We start from the raw sequence: 19,004 nt of genomic DNA, 5'->3' as shown, positions 1-19,004 counted from the left end.
TCCCTCAAAAATTCAAAACAAGTTTAAAAAATACAGAGATGGACTGTGAGATCATTGTAAAGCACCCATATGTATGAATCATATAGATCAATATTTAGAAAGTTAAGAATATAATTTATGCTTGTAATATATGAATCTCCAACCTTTGCTAAAAAGAATAATTTACTTATTTTTCACTTATTTTTTTAAAAACCAACATCCACCTCTATCAGATCAGACAGAACTGTTTTCACATAACTCAATGCAACACTTCAGCTTACAAAAAGTGCATTATTATATCTCCTTAGCAAATTACTGAACCAAAGGACCTTAAGATCTTTTGATCTTAATCTTTAGTTAAAATAGAATTAAACAATTTTTTTTTTTATAGAACTAATACTATTCTGTTAATGAATTATAGATTTTTATGTATATATATAAGAAATATGAATTTTCTGCAGCTCCATTCAATGGGAACATAAATATGTTCTCAATTGATATTCATTAATGTATTCTGAATTTAGTTTCTTCACAAATTTCAATATTATTTCATATTTTTGTATTTTAAATAATTAATATGGGGACTCTAACTACATTTAGTTCTTATTTTATAATTAATTGTGTATTTAGTGATATTGACCTGATAAAGATTCTGGCACAGTTTGGTTTCATTCATACAGGCACATGCTGGAGCAGTTCCTTTCTTTATCTGTGGAGTAGCATTGCTACTCTCACCCCTGATATGGACTGTATATATATATATATATATATATATATATATATATATATATATATATAAAATGTATCATTATTCTATTTGAATAAAAGATTTATTTACATTGCTAACAATAAAGTAATACTGAAAACAAAATAATAACTGAACATCAAACAAAGATAAACTTTTTGAATGCAATGTGTAAAAGATGATTATTAGTGCATGGCTTCTTGTATTTTTTATTAGTCATATCATTAAAATTGTCATTAATTCAGTATTATTAGTCTTTTAAAGATCAAATATAGTTGTCATTATTATAACAATTATTAAAAATAAGTCAATTTGATAAAAGTATAAATGTGTAATGTATGTGTATTTATACTCACAAAATAACTGGGAGCTCATCGTAATTATACACAAAGTTTATTAACCTATTCATTAAAATAATGATCTACTCATAATCAATTAACTTAGGTCATAAATAACATAAAATCTTTTCTACTGTACACATATATTATGTAACATGTAATTATAATTGGAAATCTATAATGTTTTATTCCATATTATAATGTGTAATGGTAGAAAAATATTGTTGTAATAATAATAATTTGACCAGTTAATATAAAACTTAATGATCATTTACATAACTTAGTTCAGGATTGATTGAATGAGTTTTTGCTAATTTAACAAATAGTTTTGAAAATGTTTTAAATATTTTTCTTTGAATATGGAAAATACATAAATAAAACGTCATAAGGATAAAAATAATTTCCAGTTTTATTTACTGATAGATAAATTAATTTTAAGCTCTATTCATATTCCTATAAAGTTGAGCAACATCCTGCCAGTCTTTTTTTTAACAAATTAAATTGTAATTTAATTCAATTTGAATTGAATAATATGTCGTAGTGTTTTTATAATTATAACATGTTTTTATTAGGACAAAAACTTAACACAGTAAATTAATAAAACATGGTAATTATTTTGATGATACAAAAACAAAAAAAGAAATAGCATAAACAGCCGTCTACATTCTAGAGTAAGTTCTACTGTGAGAAGTCGTTAAAAAAATAGTTACCTCTGTTATTTATGTGGTTTCTTGATATAACTGTGAAATAAGAAGCAGTCTGTTTTAATTTTTCTACGGCCTCACCTAAGTTGCCACCAGGTTCACATTCTACCATAAATTCATATTTGTTTTCTAAACGTGCTGAAGATCGTGATTCTATGTGCATTAAATTTACTCCATTCTCCTAACAAAACATAAGTAGAAGTAATAAGTATAGGTTTTGCAGATGGTGTGATTTTATTGACTTGAAATGGATCATCTATAACTGGAACTTAATAGAAGAGAATGTGGATATTCTCATTCCATTTTTAGTTCAAAGTATATGGAATAAGATTGATCAAAATTTAAGAAACTGAAAACTTAATTTAACAGGTTTCAGTTTAAATACTTACAAAATAAAAGGTGTAATTTTTTAACAACTTATTTCAAAATGTGTTAAAATTATGCTTTCAAAAGAGTTTTTAGATATAATTGCTTGATTATTTTGCCACTGGAATTAACAGTAAAAGTGTTATTAACAACAGCTACCTTAAAGTGGTTAGGAAATCCCTCAGATTAAGGGCAAACAATACTCGATCTGAAGTGTGTTTGCTTATTTACTACGTTTATATTGTCACATTAAGTGTTTTTGTCATAATGTTTAAGTCTGCTGGAATCTTTGTTTTCTGTACCGGGTGAAAAATTTTCATGTACTTAGTTTTGTGTATATGTCCTAACTCTATGAAGTGATTTTCAAAGATTATTTTTGTTACTTATAATTTATTTGTATTTGCTTGTGAATGTGTGACTAATTTGCTCAATGTCTTCATTTTATGAAGTCATTGTAGTTTAATTTTTATACTCCTGGGTTGTTATGTTTAAGAATGTGTGTTATGTTAGTTTTTCATTGATTTTGAAAGTATGAATAAATATTTCGGATTAGAAACAATGGAAGACTGGCTTTATAAATAATATATTAGAAGAAACAGTGCAGAAAACTATGAGATAATAAAGAAGAATCAAGTTTTAAATGATATAAAAGGAGAATACAAGAATATGGATATTTAACATGTTAATAAAGATGCTGCATAGCCTATTTTAAAGGAAAAGGTAGGTCAAAAAAAGAGAATTAAAGTACAAGTAGGAATAAAATTTAAGAAAACGACTTACTCTTTAACAAAAAAAAGAAAATATTTTTATGAATCTCTGAAATAATATAACAGACTTACCTTGAATAATTCAAGACAACGAGCTAGGTTACCGACACCATCTTTTTCGCTTGGGGAAAATATTAAACAAACAGATTCAGAAAAATCTTCTCCTTCTTTTATATAATTTCCTCCGGATACCAATGTAGGCTGTAAACATAAAAAAGAAAAATTAATGATTGTTTGTAAAACTTGTAAACCAAACAATTTACTCCTCCATATACATCAGTCGAATTCTAGGAGAGAAGTTCTTTTGAAAAATAAATAATATAAAAATAAGGTATTGAAATGTGATGGAAAGGAGGATAACATTAAATATTAAGACAGGAGAATATAATATACCACAAGTAAAAAGATTTTGCTATTCAGGGAGTAAAGTTGCAAAAGATGGATAAAATTAAACAAAATTTTAACCATGTTTTACATAATGTTAATTAAATTTAGTGGGCAAATTTTGTTGATATCTGATAACGTAGACATTCAAATTTTAATTAAAAATGCTATAGTACTGTTACTACAGTACTTGCAAAAAAACTATACTACTGTTTTTATTGTTGTATATTTTGTTTAACTATTGTGTAATCTTAAAGGTTAATATTTAGTAATAGAAATAATCAAAGACTGGCAGAGTGTAGATGAAATTAAATCAGAATAATGATGATACAAGAGACATGTAAAAGGAAAAGTTAATTGCTAAGCGTTACAATAAGTTTTAGGACAAAAACCATGCATGGATTACCTTTAGAACTGTGAGAATATATAAAATTAAACAAAGAGTTAACCATATTTAACATTATAGTGATAACTGAACCTCATTGGAGAAATTTTTGATTGTAATGTTGAATAATTTTTGATTGGAGCTGAATAATTAGCTATAAAATATCCTCTGGAAGAACAATTTTATTTTATTTTTAAATGAGTTGTTAACATTTTTAAATGTTACTGGTACTTTAATGTTTCTCTTTAACTTGTTTTAAAACTAAAAAAGAAATATCACTGACACCTTGTGAAATAAATTTCACAGATACAGTAACTAATAAATAACAGAATAAATTCTTCATTGATTCCCAAAATATGCTTTGCATTATTTCATTAAATTAGTAAGGATTCCTGTTTGAGATTTTTAGAAATTTCAGAATCTCTTCTTAACTAATATAAAATTTGTCTGTTTTAATAAAGCATAAATGACAAGTTTAAATTTATAAATATTTATTTGATAAAAATTTTTTAATAAACCAATGTTAACGTAAAATCATAATTAATCTTAATCGATAAGGTTTAATAATACATATTAATATTTGTCTATATAATTGAAGGTTAATTTTGATAACAATTATTATTCTTCAAGAGGTTGCAACCTAAAAAATACTTTAAATGAGTAAAAATAGACTAATATATATAAAATATTAATCAAAATTTTATGCTAATGACAATTAATAATACAGTTACATTTAACATTTTTTTTAAACAAATTGTTCTTGATCCCCTTTAAACTATAATATTTTTTAAAAACACCAAAACTTATGTATAAAAAAAATGCTGTTCTAAATATGTAAGCAGTAAAATTAAAATTAAAAAGTAGATCAAGGATTACATATAAAAAGGATATATTTATTAATTTTAAATATTTGTTAAAAAAATATACACAATAATCTGGTACAACATTAATATATTATCATTTATCAGAATTTGTTTGGCCTTGAAGACTACTATTTGTACAAAAATCATTTACATATAAAATTACCTAAATTTTTAGAGTATTACATTAATATTTTTAAAAAAATTATAAATTTATAAACCTTAAATTTAAATTCTCTGAATAAGATAATATTTTTTAATTTTTTAATTTTTCTCTAGTTGTAATACGTTTTAGTTTATTACGAATTTTATTTATGACGTACCACTTAAAAAGAATGTTTTTTATTTACAATTATTATATTAAAGCCATTTCTTTATAAAAATCATATAAGAATGATGGTACTGATTTCTCATGAACAGTTTTGTAAAATATTCATCTATCAATCCAAGCACCATTTTATGAATAAATATTAAAATCTACAGTGTATCATGAAGTTCTTTTGCAACTTTTGTAATCTATTCTGCTCCTGAAAATAATGGAAAATGTTCATATAAACGTATGTCTTAAAATTATTCGTTTGCGAGTTACGGCTAACAAATGATTTCGCTCGGATTTCAGCTAACCCGGTAAATTGAGGTCGTACTGAAATTTTTAGAACGAACAGAATTAGTGATTTCTTATGGTTTTTTACCTGGAAATCGAATAAAATAGGCCCCAAAACCATATCTGCGGTAGGTTTTAGAAATCTGGGGTGAAAACCAATAAATTGGGGTAAAAAACCTTGTTTTTTTATTTCCTTGTAGGAATTAAAGAAAATATTGTAATCGCGAAATTTTCGGGTTTCAGATTTCAACGGAAATATCCATTTTGACTAGTTTCGGCTTGACGTCTGTACGTACGTACCTATTTATCTCTCATATCTCAAAAACGATTAGCCGTAGAATTTTGAAATTTTGGATTTAGGACTGTTGTAACATCTAGTTTATGTCTGATGTAAAATACCTTAATTAAATGGATGATATACTCGTACAACTTTTAAACAAAACTTGTAGAGAATTTAATTCTAAACAAAATCGTGTAAGATAAATTGAATAAAACAAAGATAAGTTAGAAAAATTCGAATTTTATCATTACAAAATTTGTCAGAAAAGTACTTATGGACTGCAAACAAAAGCCAAATTACTTTTTGGTGATGTGAAAAAATTGTAAAAACCAAATTTGCTGTTAAAAACTGATATTAAAAAATTGTAAAAAACTAGAAGTTACGCAAGTGGAAAATAAAAATACATAAATAAAAATTACTTAGATATTTTTTTTTATAAATGACTGAAATACAATAAATTATTTGAAATATTATTATTCCAAAGTTGACAATAAAATAATAACAGCTGATCAACAATGCACCACAATACTGTATTAGTGTTCAAATCATTCTGTAAAGTACATTAAGGATATGGAGTATTGTGAACTGTGCTGTCGTTAGCAAGTGTTTTGTGAATTTTAGTTTGTATGTGATCGGTTTGCCACTGAAGTATGCCATACTTATTTACAACATAGTAATACACTGATATGGTATTCATTTAGTGTGTGTAATGGTAATGTTGCAGTAGAATATGAAATTCGTTTTTCGAATCGCAGGATTCCAGATCCCAAAGCAATTAGCACGACTCCTCGCAATCTTCGGGAAGACGTTCACTACTTAGTATTCTTACTAGCTAAAACAACGATCTGTCCAACACGATGCTTAATTGATGAAATTATTATTGATGCAGTTCAGTACCGTCCAGGCGTCTGTAAAATCTCATTATTAAATGAGAACGGTGGAATGAAACGGTGGAAGGCAATTTTTAACACCGATTTAGGGTCAATGTATGGGACAACCTTGACAATCAGCTGTTTAGACCGTTCATAATATATACTTTGCTGAGACGCAAAGTATACTTCCAGCACGATGGCGCCCTCCACGCTTATTTCGTGCCGTTTACACTCACTTAGATCATCAGTTCCCTGAAAAATGAGGTCTACATTCCTGGCCACCAAGATCACCTGAAATAACTCCTTTAAATTTTCGCGTCTGGGGATGGATGAAAAATATTACATTACAAAACAAAATACATTTTTGTGAGGAATTAATTGTCCGCATTATGGATGTAACTGAACAACTTAAGGACAGGGCTGAAAAACTAAAAAGAGCAACAAAGGCATACAGAAGCGTGCCAAGAAATGTGTTGAAAATGGCGGACTAATTTTTGAACATTTATTATAAACTTGTATGTATAATGAATGCACTGTGGTCTAGTGTAGTTTCTAAATAAAATTATAATTTTTCAAACATTTCTTAGTTTTATTCAACTTCCACCATTTTGTTCAAAATTAAATTCTCTACAATTTTTATTTAAAAGGTTTATGTGTTTGTTTATTACCCATTTAACAAATTTATTGTACATTAAACAGGGTCTTTTACCCCAATTTATTAGTTTTCACCTCAGATTTCTCAAAAGCTACTACAAATAGGGCTCTGGAACCTACTTTATTCAATTTTTAGGTAAAAAATCATAAGAAATCACTAATTCACATGTTAATTAACATCCTAACAATCAGTATGACCTCATTTCACTGAGGTAGCTAAAATCCTAGTGAAATGTTTTACTAGCCCTAACTCACAAACGAAGCACTTAGAACAAATGTATATATGAATGTTTTCCATCATTTTCAGTAGTAGAATGGGTATAACTTTCTAAATGCTGCTCCTATTATTGTGTTCTTTGAATTAAAGAATGTTTTTTGTAAAAAAAAAAAAAAAAACATAAATTGAACCAAACTGATGCAGTATCATTTTATGTAAGATATTAATAAACTTCTGTGATAAATATTACATAATAACATCTAACTTACACAATTACATTTTTAATTCATTATATTCAATATTTGTGGTTAGTAATTAATTAAGATTATTTATTAGGTTGTATTATGCATGAACTGATTGTGCGTGATTAATTTGGCAGTGATAAGATGGAAATATATAATAATACATTATTACTTATGTAATAAAACATTAAAAATTTGATTGAATAATCATACGTTAATTATGTTCATAATGATTATTATATGCTAATTTATTAATAAAGTTATAAAATAGATTTATTATCAAAATTATCCCATTCTTATCTTAATATATTTCTAAAAAATTGTTAAAATGACATACCAAATTTGCATAATTAAAGCTATAGATTTCGTCATAACATTACCATGCTATTTTAATAGTTGTGTTAAAATAAATGTGACTTTATAAATTTTAATAGTAAGTGAAGCCAACAAGAAAATAATGTTAATATCAAGATAGATAAGTAGCTGTCAACAATAATGGAATTCTTAGGAATAATGAATGATTGGTAATAACCTCTGTTAGTATGATCACATGGGACACATTTGAAAAAAATAAGCTCAAATGTTTTTTTTTCTAGGTTTAATATCTACTAATATATAGCAGGCTTGATGATGATAAATTGATGAGAGCAGAGTTTACAAAGTGACAATCGTTCATATGCAAATAGAAAAAAGACACGAAAATCTTACATGGTTTATGTTTTATTAATTACACATGATTTTGTTAAATGATTTTGCCCATTGTAAATAAATAACGTTCATGAATTTAGTGTACTAATAACAACAAAAAATTTTACAACAAAATGTTATTTTTTAACTAAAAAAGTTATTTTTTATTTTTATAATATTATACATTCGATTCTTTCGAATCATTCAGTTCAAACCCAGCTAACACAGTGATAGAAGCTCACAGTTCATTAATTCAATTCATTAAATTTGTGCTTCAATCGGCAATAAAAATGTGAGCACCTACACCAAACAAACAAATGTACCATATTTCTTCATCTGGTTGACATTCAATTTTGGTTTAGGAATTATTTAAACAAAATTTAGACGTTTTTAGGTTATAGAAGAAATCCAGTAGGTGGCTTAGAATTAAGGAATTATGAAAATAGTTTTTTAAAAATCTGTAGTTAATTCTTCGTTATTTGTTTATAAAGTAGTAATATTAATAGTGAGGAGACTAATTTTAAAGAAAGTTAAGACATTCATAATTATAACACAAAAAATGGAACAAGTAGTTTGTGGAAGTCCATAAAAGAACATTATTAGTAAGCCATCTTATTTTCAGGAAAGAATTACGATATAACTTTGATATTTGTGATGATAAAACAATTTATATAAAATGCCTAAAACAGTTTTTGGTGAAGAATATTTTTGGTTCATTGAAAAATTCCATTCTTTCCCTAAAATGACTGTAGGTTGCAGGTTTATGGAGAGCTGAAAGCCCCAGAAGGGGGGCTAGCTAGGTGGACAGAGCTGCTGCCAGGACACTCCAAGGTGACTGTGTTTTGCTTAATGGTGAGGACTGATTGCCTTGGGGTTGTTAAAAAAAAGGAAGAAGAAAAAAGAAGTTTATGGAGAGTGAGAGTCTTTGTTGTTTATTGTAAATGAATAACCATAATAAATGGGGACAATGCCTTTGATGTATAGTAAATCTTATGGTTTTTTTACAGTTTACTGTTTAATTTTTGCAGTTTTATTGTTTAATTTCTAATTGGTGAACTGTAACACTAATATTTGTATATTAGTGTTCTTATTTTCTGGTAGTTGCATTCTAAAAAAAAATATTTATAAATATTATAAATATTTATTTTTTATTTTTATATATTTATTTTTATAATATTTATTATATTATAAATTTATATTTATAAATTTTCTAGAATATTCCTACTTCTGTCATGCATGTATGTTATTAGTCTTGGTCATTTCTCCAATTAACAGTTATTCAAAACTTGGTAAGAAGCACTCACTGGTCCTAAGCCTAGGATTATAAGACAATAACTTGTTTTTTATTCTCTTAGAAGTATAATCAACTAAATGACCATCAATTGTTACCCAAATAAAATTAATAATACTCTACCTCATAAAAAATAGCTATTATCAGTCAATTAGCAATGTTACCTAAAGAACTTTGATCGTTAAAGAATTACAACATAAAACATCATTTAAGTATTTGCTCAAAGGTGACCATAATATTTTTTAGCCAAGATTAATGAGAATCTGCAAAAGAACTCTAATGATTCTTAATATAGGAAATTTTTATTTAAAACGTATTTACTGGACAAAATTCATTGAAATTTCTTCTTCAGATTTGGTTATTTTATGAGGGATGTAAATTCATCCCTGTCATTACACCCTTAGGAAGTAATTAAAAAACCTTTGTGGTTGGCATGACATCATTTTCTGTTTAGTAAGCTCAGAAGATAGTATAGGACTTAGCATGCTGTTTCTTGGGTTCAGTTTTTAAATTGTCTTTTATTATTATTCATTTGATCATATCATCAAAAAAGACCAGCCTTCATTGATTAAATAAATGAATTAGTAGATTAATAATATCTTGCTCAATAGAAAAAAAAAAATTATTAAAACAGCCAGACATGACTTCCTCCTTGTTTTACTTGGAAATCTATATATTAAAAAAAAATTGATAAACAAATTAAAAAAAACTTAGTTTTTCTGCAATTAATCAGTAACTAATCTAGTTACAGACTTCATTGTAGCCTTAAAACAGTCATTACATCAGGCCACAGAATTTGTATGGGTCTTAAAACACTCACCATGCCAAGCGCCATCAAATGAACCACACTGACTTCAATCACTCAATTTCTAAAACCGTTTTGAGGAAACATACACATTTCCGCACTATTAAAAACACACTAAAAGCGTTGTACCTCAGCAACTAATTTGTTATAGAATTTGTTTGCGTCTTAAAACACTCATCACCTCAAGCCCTGTCAAATAAGCCCACACACTTTGATCACTCAATCCCTAAAAAAATTGAGGGAACATTAAATTAAATTATCAATAACAAGGAAGACTGTATTAAGAACTATCTGACTGTAAGTAAATTATCTATTATAACTTAAGTTAATTTATTTTCTGATACTGTGGAGCAGCACATTTAATTGATTTTTAAAATTTATTTTGCTGAAATGGTAAATTGAAGGTAAAAGTTATTTTAACAAAACATTATTTTGTGATTAAATATTGATATTTTCTTTTCTGATCCTACTTATATTATTTGGTGTATTGAACTTGAACTTGATTCATTTTGACTTTAATGAAAGAAGACAGGTTCCATACTTTGGTGAACTAGATTAGATGGTTCACAGTAGATCAATGCACTCTATTATAGTGTTATATTGACATACAGAGTTATGTGTGTGTGTGTGTGTGTGTGTGTGTGTGTGTGTGTATACACCATCATATGTTAACAGTTTTAAGTGCAACTGTTTTTAACTGATTCAGGGTCACTAAAACTCATAAATCACTCTAAGTCAATCCAGAGAATGTTCAAGATAAAAATACTGTACTTTGTTCTAAAGAAGAAAATCAATTGTTTTGAAATCAATTTTACTTTTACATTTTATTTTTATAAGCTGTGACAGATTGATGGTATACCTTGCATTATCAGCCGATCTTTATATAAAATTTCTGCCAATATCAGTATATCAATTAGTATATTCAATCACTTAAAATCTTTTTTTTACTATTATTGATTTTATTTTATTATCAATACTATAATTTATTTAATTTAGAAGTTCTTTCACAATAATACTATCAATAGAGTCTACCTATATTATTTGATTCTATTTTTTAAAATTTTTCTCTATTCTCTTTGTTATACACTCACATTTAAGATATGATGTGCTGTATTCATAAAACATTTGTCTTAGTCAATTTAATTTTTGCGGTTATTGCCTAATGATTGACCACAGGAATTATAAAAGAAATCCTGGTCAGTATTCAAAAAAATATTTATGAGTACGGCTGTTTAATATGATGTTCACATGAGGCATGGGCCTTGTGTAAGTAATGAAATAAGGATGAAATTTTATGATAATATTACATTAATATATGAACTTCGAACCTATTAATCTAAATGTTAATATTTGAAACACTAGACTAATTCGTTAAGTTTTTTCTTTAAAATAATTTGTTTAATATTCATACATATGAGTAAGTAAATAAAAGAAACAAAAGCAATTTATGGGGGGGGGGGGGTTTAGCCAACCGGACTGTACTAGTGGTTAACTTGTAATCACAAATCAGTTGTTTAACAGCTGATTTTTGAAGTCAGAGGTTCTGAGATTTAAATTTTAATAAACATTAGTTGCTTTATATGGATTTGAATACTAACAGTGGATGTTGGTGTCTTTTGGTGGTTGGAGTTCAATTAACCACACACCTCAGGAATGGTCAACCTGAGTCTGTATAAGACTTCACCTCACTTACGTGTCATACATATCATCCTGATCTAATTGGACCATGAGAGAGGATTGCTTATTGTTCACTGTTTAAATTGATTGCAACATACACATTGGAAGGAAAAGAAATAAAATAATTTAATAATATCCTGATATTTTAAGACGATAAAAACTATTTACTTCTGGGAATTAGTTATTTTTTTATCATCCAGACAGGAGCTTCCGGTTGAAATACTAAAAAATGAATCCTAAATCAGTAATTTATTATCTAAACTTTTACTCTAATCTTTTTAATTTAAAATGCAACTTGAGTGTTAAAATCATACATAGTTAATTCAGTCAGAGCCCGGTTAAGAATTACAAAAAATATTTCCTATAAATTGGTGAATTTTTTTAAATGTGGATTGTTAATTAAATTTAAAAAAAAATTAAGCGGACTCATTTTTGAAATATATGAAACAACATTTACAGATCTTTTTAGAGCTTACATCGATGAAGGAGCAGAAAAGTAACTTTTTCTGGTTCAGAAGGTAAATGCTGGCTAAAAGCGGTTTTTAGAATTAAAACATTCATTTGGACATAAGCTTTTGTCAATTAAATATGTACTTGTTTTTGAAAAGGCATTGAGGTTTTGGTGAGCTGCACACGTTGCAGTTACTCGATCAATCCAACAGGAAATTATATCTGTATTATTAGTTATAATTCAGATATAATGATGTACGGATGATATAAATAACATTAGATTAAAAAACAGGAGATAAAAAAAAATTACATCATGATAGTTATATGAATCTAAGCTATGTCAGTTTAATTTTTTTCTCAATGTCACAACCTCAACTACCTCTTTCATTTTCCTGGAACTTTCAATTAAAAAGAATAATTATTTAAAAATGTTCTATCTATGTTAAATGTCACAATCATAAAGGCTGCAGCAATTTAACGTAAGACAAAATTACTCCAAGAAATGACACAGCCATTTTCAATAAAGAATAATGATATTTCACACCAAACTTACTAAGAAGAGTGGGGGAATGAAGCGGTTTCCTCTTACTTTCTTCACAAACCCAAATATATTGTGTATCAGAGTACCAAGCCTGAATAATCTAACGAAAAGGAACTTTGACTGGTTCCTCTTATACACCCTATCTTGCATATTAGTGTAACTTAATAAAGACTGAGCCAAATAGTGTAAAATTATAAAAAATAATGGACCCCATTTTGTTGCTATATAATGCATTTTGTTTCAACTCGCAATAATTCTTAGAAAATATACTACAGAATATGATCATGGATTTTTGTATTAGTAAAAAAATTTTAAGAAATTAGAAGAATTGAAAAAATAATAATAATAAACTTACTTTACCGTAATCTGAATTTTGAATCATTTTGCAGAGACGAATAAAAATTTAACACTACAACGAGTAGAACATTCATGAACAATCTATGTACATAAATAAAATAAGATATTTTTATTTAAATTAGTATTTAATTTATTGTAAAGATTAAAAAATAAATTTATTAATTTTTCAACCAATCGTATTCGTTATACGAGTATTTATTTTATTCGTTAACAAAACAAAGATAATCTTTATTTGAATAATAGGATTTTATCCGTGCTCTGACATGGGTTTAAAGTAATAATAATTGTACCTTTCACAGAAAATATAAAATTAATAAAACAAAAAGCTTTTGTTTTAAGACTTTATAAATTATATACAATTTCGGTTTGAAACATATAATGACTGAATATATCGAATACATTTTCTTAAAAAAGGAGTGCTTAAATTTTAAACAAAAAAAAAATAATATTGAGTGTAACATCTTTAATAAAGTACACAAGATTAGAGGATAATTTTCTCAAATGATCAAAGGCAGTGTTTTTTATGCGTCGATTCTCTATAAAAAGGAATGTAAAGTGATAAAAAAAGAGCTCTGATATATTTACATTATTTTAATTTCCCTCATGTAGCAGGTATAAAGGGAAGTGTAAAATTGAGATCGGTCTAAAACTTCAACGTCGGGTTTTTTCAAATGTCGATGTTTCACGGCCCCCTTAATCCAAAAAAAATTTTTAGAAATTTCCGGAAGATGTTTGTACGTATGTGCTTGGGGTATTTTGATTAATACTTCCGGACCGCTCAACAAAGATTCTTTGAAAATGGCTCAAAAAACGTTCTACGGTGCATTGAAGGCATTAAATTTGGACAAAATTAAAAAAAGGGGACGGGTAGTTTTCGAAATTTTGAATTTTTTACTTTTTTATAGCGGTTGTAAAACATTGAGCTTTAGAATGATGAAAGTTCTTAATAAATTATTTAAAATTTCAAAATTTTAAGTCGGTCAGAATAAGGAGAGAAAGAAAATTGTCAAAGTTATTTTTATACAGTTTCAGCTCGTATATAGAAAACTATTGACTAAAAAAAGTTGAAATTGCAAAAATGTTTGACTGTATCCTAATTTTAGCCTGACTTTTTATCCCGTCGGACAAGGGGGTGTTATGTACCCATATCTTTTTAAGTTTTTTGTAAATTTTTTCAACAGGATACTCCAAGAGGTTTTGGACTAAAATTAAGGAACCGATTCAGGAAATCAGTGTAAACAAGAGTTCATACGAACAAATCCCTTCCTCGCCTCAAATCCCTCTCTTCGCCTATAAAAAATCTTTTTTTCCCCGGCAATAGCTATACGGGGTATCCTGGGAGGAGTAGGACAAACCATAAGAGCCTGATTCAAGGTATTAAAGTTAACAAAAAACTTAAAGATAATCGCTTTACTTACTTTCTATTCGCAATTTTGTGTTTTTTCAATAAAAAATTATATCTTAAGAACGGATTGATATATTTAAATAAAATTTGGTTTACATGTACCCGACAAAATCTTCTATAAAAGAAATAAGTTTGAAATGTTTTTTTTTGAAAATTCTAAAACGACAGTCACTTAAATTATTAAATCGTTAGTAGATTCGTAAATATTTGTTCTGTAGAATTATATTATTAGATAAATTGTTAAGCCTTTTATTTTAAACATTATGATACCTGTTTTATTCAAATCGATTGATAAACAGCTGAGATATGACTGAAATTGTTAAGTAGAACCCAAAAATTAGGCGTGAAAACAAGTATAACACTTTCAAACTGCAATATTTCCAGTCTGAAATTCTACATAATAGCGGGGTAAGATGGTATCCACGTTCACATTTATTAGTTTTCTTCTTATATCTTTAAAAAAATTTAATTAAAATGTTTCCTTATAAGGGGAATTAATTTCTACGAGTAGTTAATTTTTACATAAAGTAATATTTCTAAATTGTGTACCATCTAGTGAAATATCATCAGAACCACTAGGAGCACAGTAGAAATTGATTTCTAAAATCTTTTACAAATTTATCACGTAAAATCGATTTCCAAAATCGTTTTCTATTTGTGTTACATACTCGTAATTTATTAGTTCGATTTTTAGTGAAAATGGTGGAATCATTAATATTTATAAACCCAATGATGTATTTGAATTAAAGATCTATCGAGGTTGAAGCCGGAAGTGTTATGCAAACCTTGCCAATTTTTTTGGGCTGTAATGAATGTAAAGCAGTAAGGCTGCCTTACACGCATCTGAGGCATTGATCAGAGTTTCTTTCTCTGACAGTAATATTTTTCGATGTTTCTTTAATTAGCCGATGTTGTAGTTAACAGATTGAAGGTGTTTAATAGAGAATTTGAATATAATTTCTGTTTTGGCGAGTTTGGATGTTGATGCATACCGTTATCAGCCGGCTTACTGAAGAAGGCAGCAGGAACTCAGTTTAGTCCTTAGTTTTCTGATAGGATCCCAAAGATATCCTTTTCAAACATTTATCTTCCAAACATCATAAAATAGAAATTAAAATGACTGACTGAAAAATGCTAAATCATTTTTATTTAAAACAGAAATAATATTTGGCACTTGATTAGATTCATTTAGATGTTACTACGTCTAATTTGTTAAGTGTCACAATCTATTAATAGATTGTTGCTTGTTACATTATTCTTAAGAATAGTTTTTACCATTCTTAGAAACCACTAAAAAATGTCAATTCACACACACACACACACACACACACACACACACACATATATATATATATATATATATATATATACACACACACACAGACAGACAGACACACACAGACACACACACACACACAAATATATATATATATATATATTTGTAACATCTATATATAGATGTTACAAATATAGATATAGATTGTAACATCTATATATGTAACATATATACGAGATGTGTGAGAAAAGTAATGAGACTGACTTTTTACTTACCAAAGTTTATATTTTTTTCAAACATTATAAACATTATTATACCCTTCAAAGTAGTTCCCTTGGGCGGTTATACACCGGCGGAGTCGTTGTTCCCACTCCGGTAGCAGCGCCGGAAGGATTCAACTGGTAGAACTTTTAACTGGTCGATCACAGTCTTTTGAATGTTCTCCAGAGTTCCAAAATGGCGTCCTTTTAAGGCATGTTTCAATTTCGAGCAAAGGAAAAAGTCACAAGGACTCAAATTAGGTGAATAAGAGGATTGAGGAACCGTAGGAATGCGTTTTGTGGTCAAAAATTCCCTGATGGAAATGGCCGTGTGACACGGGGCATTGTCATGATGAAGCATTCACTTGTCTGCAACGTATGGTCTCACGCGAATCAGTCTTTTTCTGAGCCTTTCAAGGACACCTTTGTAAAATACTTGGTTGATAGTTTGTCCTGGAGGAACAAATTCTTTATGCAAGATACTCCTATTGTCAAAAAAGCAAATCAGGAGGGTTTTGATCTTTGATTTGCTCATTCGACATTTTTCCGGTCGAGAAGATAATGGAGTGTGCCACTCTTCGCTTTGCCGCTTTGTTTCAGGATCGTACTCAAATATCCAGGATTCATCACCTGTGATCACACGATTGAAGAATTGGTCGTTGTTAATCCTTTCAAGAAGATCAACGCACACGTTTCTTCGATTGTCCTTCTGTTCCGTTGTGAGGTTTTTCGGCACCGATTTCGCACAAACCTTTTGCATGTCCAAATCATCTGTCAAAATTTGATGTAAAGTGAAAGCGTTTAAGTTTAACTGTTCACTCATCATCCTTATTGTTAAACGACGGTCTGATCTCACAAGAACCCTCACACGCTCAACGTTTTCTTCAGATTTTGAAGTTGAAGGTCTCCCTGAGCGAGGTTTATCTTCAACGTGTTCTGGGCCTTCCAAAAATGATTTGTGTCGGCGGAAAACTTGTGCTCTTGATAAGCAGTAGGTCCAGTATTCCCGTAGGTCTGTTTCAATTTTTCAAAGGTCACACTCACGGATTCCCCAAGTTTAACACAAAACTTGATTGCACAACGTCGCTCTAAATTCTGATGCTCCATTTTCGTAACACACAACAAAAACATAACTTCACTGATGGTGCTGTCAAAAATAATCTATTGTCTGAACGGAGTTGAAACTCGTACTGAGCATGTGGAAGGGATGAACAAACCGGACTTGCACAGACCGGAGACACAGCGTTGCTAGATCGCTCTCAGTGTTACCAATCTCATTACTTTTCTCACACACCTCGTTTATATAACTTATAACATCTCAGGAAATAGCATCCTGAAAACTAAGAATATGAAATAAGGTAAAATGGCAACAAGCTAAGTCACGTACAATCAACTGATTCCCTTATATCGCCGAAATTAAACAACATAGGTGCAGTTTCACTATATTCTGTTTATTAACTGCCAATGATCATTACAGTTGATGCCACTTATTTAAACAAAGATTATAATTATAAATTTTAATATAAATAGTAGATATTAAAATAATAAAATTTTAAAATTAACTAACTTAAAGGGTTAAAATTAACTTGTAACTGATCAATATTGAAGAAACACGAGAGGTCAAAGTTCATGTTCGTACTGATGTTCTGATATGTAGAAAGGTCACTACCACCTCTAGTAAAAAGAGTAAGCCAACAGTCGATTCGTTGTAACAATATAAAGGAGTTAATTTATTCAACCTATATAAGGCTAGATTACAATGTTGACTTCCGATGAAATTTTTCAAGAAATATAAGCATTTTTATTAATTATTCAATAAAATATTAAGAAAAGAGAGAATTAGTAAACAAATAAATTATAAAAAAAAGTTGTTTTTCTTTCCTTATTATTATTTAAAAAAAGAAAACAAAATACATCGTTTATAAATAATAATTTATCTTTATTACATGGAATATACTCGTGTAATGTCGATTAATGAAGATAAGTTTGTTTTTTTATTTTGAATTCAATATTCAGTCAGTTTAAAATGTATGATAATTAAAAAAAAAAAAAAAAGAACTCTTGCACAGTTCTGCGCAAGAAGACCGACTTTTCGTTAATTTAATTTGGTTTTAATATATATATTTTTTTAATGCGGTTTAATATTGCTAATAATAGATACAGCAGATAAAGAAACTTCAACTGCCAACTTGACAATATTTAAAAAAAAAATTGAAGAAAATACTATTCTTTTAAATTTTTTGCGGTGTTTTTAAAGTTGGTTTTAATGTTTTCAAAGTTCATTTCATTTTTTTCTTTTAGTAATACTTAAGTACTGAAAAACATACAAAAACCTCTGACGAAATGAAAAAAAAATCCGTTCTCAAAAACTCCAAAGGCTTAAAAAAACTGGGTCTTAAGAAAAATAAGGAAGGGAATACCTGAAAAGCGATATAAAAACTACTATTGAGTATGAGCTAAGGCTATATCTAAAGTGCGGGAATAAGTATTATTTGTTTATCAAAATTATGTTTTATTTTTATTTTTACGTGAAAAAATAAATACTTTGAATATCAGGATGGTTTTATATATATTAATAAACTATAAAAAAGATACTAAGCGATGTTTATAATAAAAAGAAGAAAGTGTATTCAAAATATCTACGTAGAAAATATAATTTTTCTCTAAAAACGAGATAACTTGGCCGGCTCATACTTTATTAAAAAATCTGATATGGACATTTACATTACATATACACATTTTTTGCTGCTCTTCATTTAAACTTATTTCTTTTGAAAGTGAGATACGATCCTCCAATTCTTTAATAAAGTGGACAGATACAGAATTACTAAAATATTAGTTTTTATTAACATCAAATA

General features: G+C 28.0%; 1 protein-coding gene across 1 annotated transcript in view; it reads right to left on the bottom strand.

Annotated features, from left to right (window-relative positions):
• Positions 1 to 19,004, bottom strand: part of Hn (phenylalanine hydroxylase) — a 58,997-nt gene that overhangs the window by 24,839 nt on the left and 15,154 nt on the right. Inside the window, exons 2-3 of the mRNA XM_075372716.1 lie at positions 2,972 to 3,100; positions 1,773 to 1,947 (exon numbers count right to left, since the gene is read on the bottom strand). Coding sequence (XP_075228831.1) covers positions 1,773 to 1,947; positions 2,972 to 3,100 — 304 coding nt within the window. The remainder of the gene's footprint in view (positions 1 to 1,772; positions 1,948 to 2,971; positions 3,101 to 19,004) is intronic.

Source organism: Lycorma delicatula, chromosome 8 (genome assembly GCF_047948215.1).
Source record: "Lycorma delicatula isolate Av1 chromosome 8, ASM4794821v1, whole genome shotgun sequence".
Classification (NCBI taxonomy): Eukaryota; Metazoa; Arthropoda; class Insecta; order Hemiptera; family Fulgoridae; genus Lycorma; species Lycorma delicatula.
This window is presented reverse-complemented; position numbering and strand designations above follow the sequence as displayed.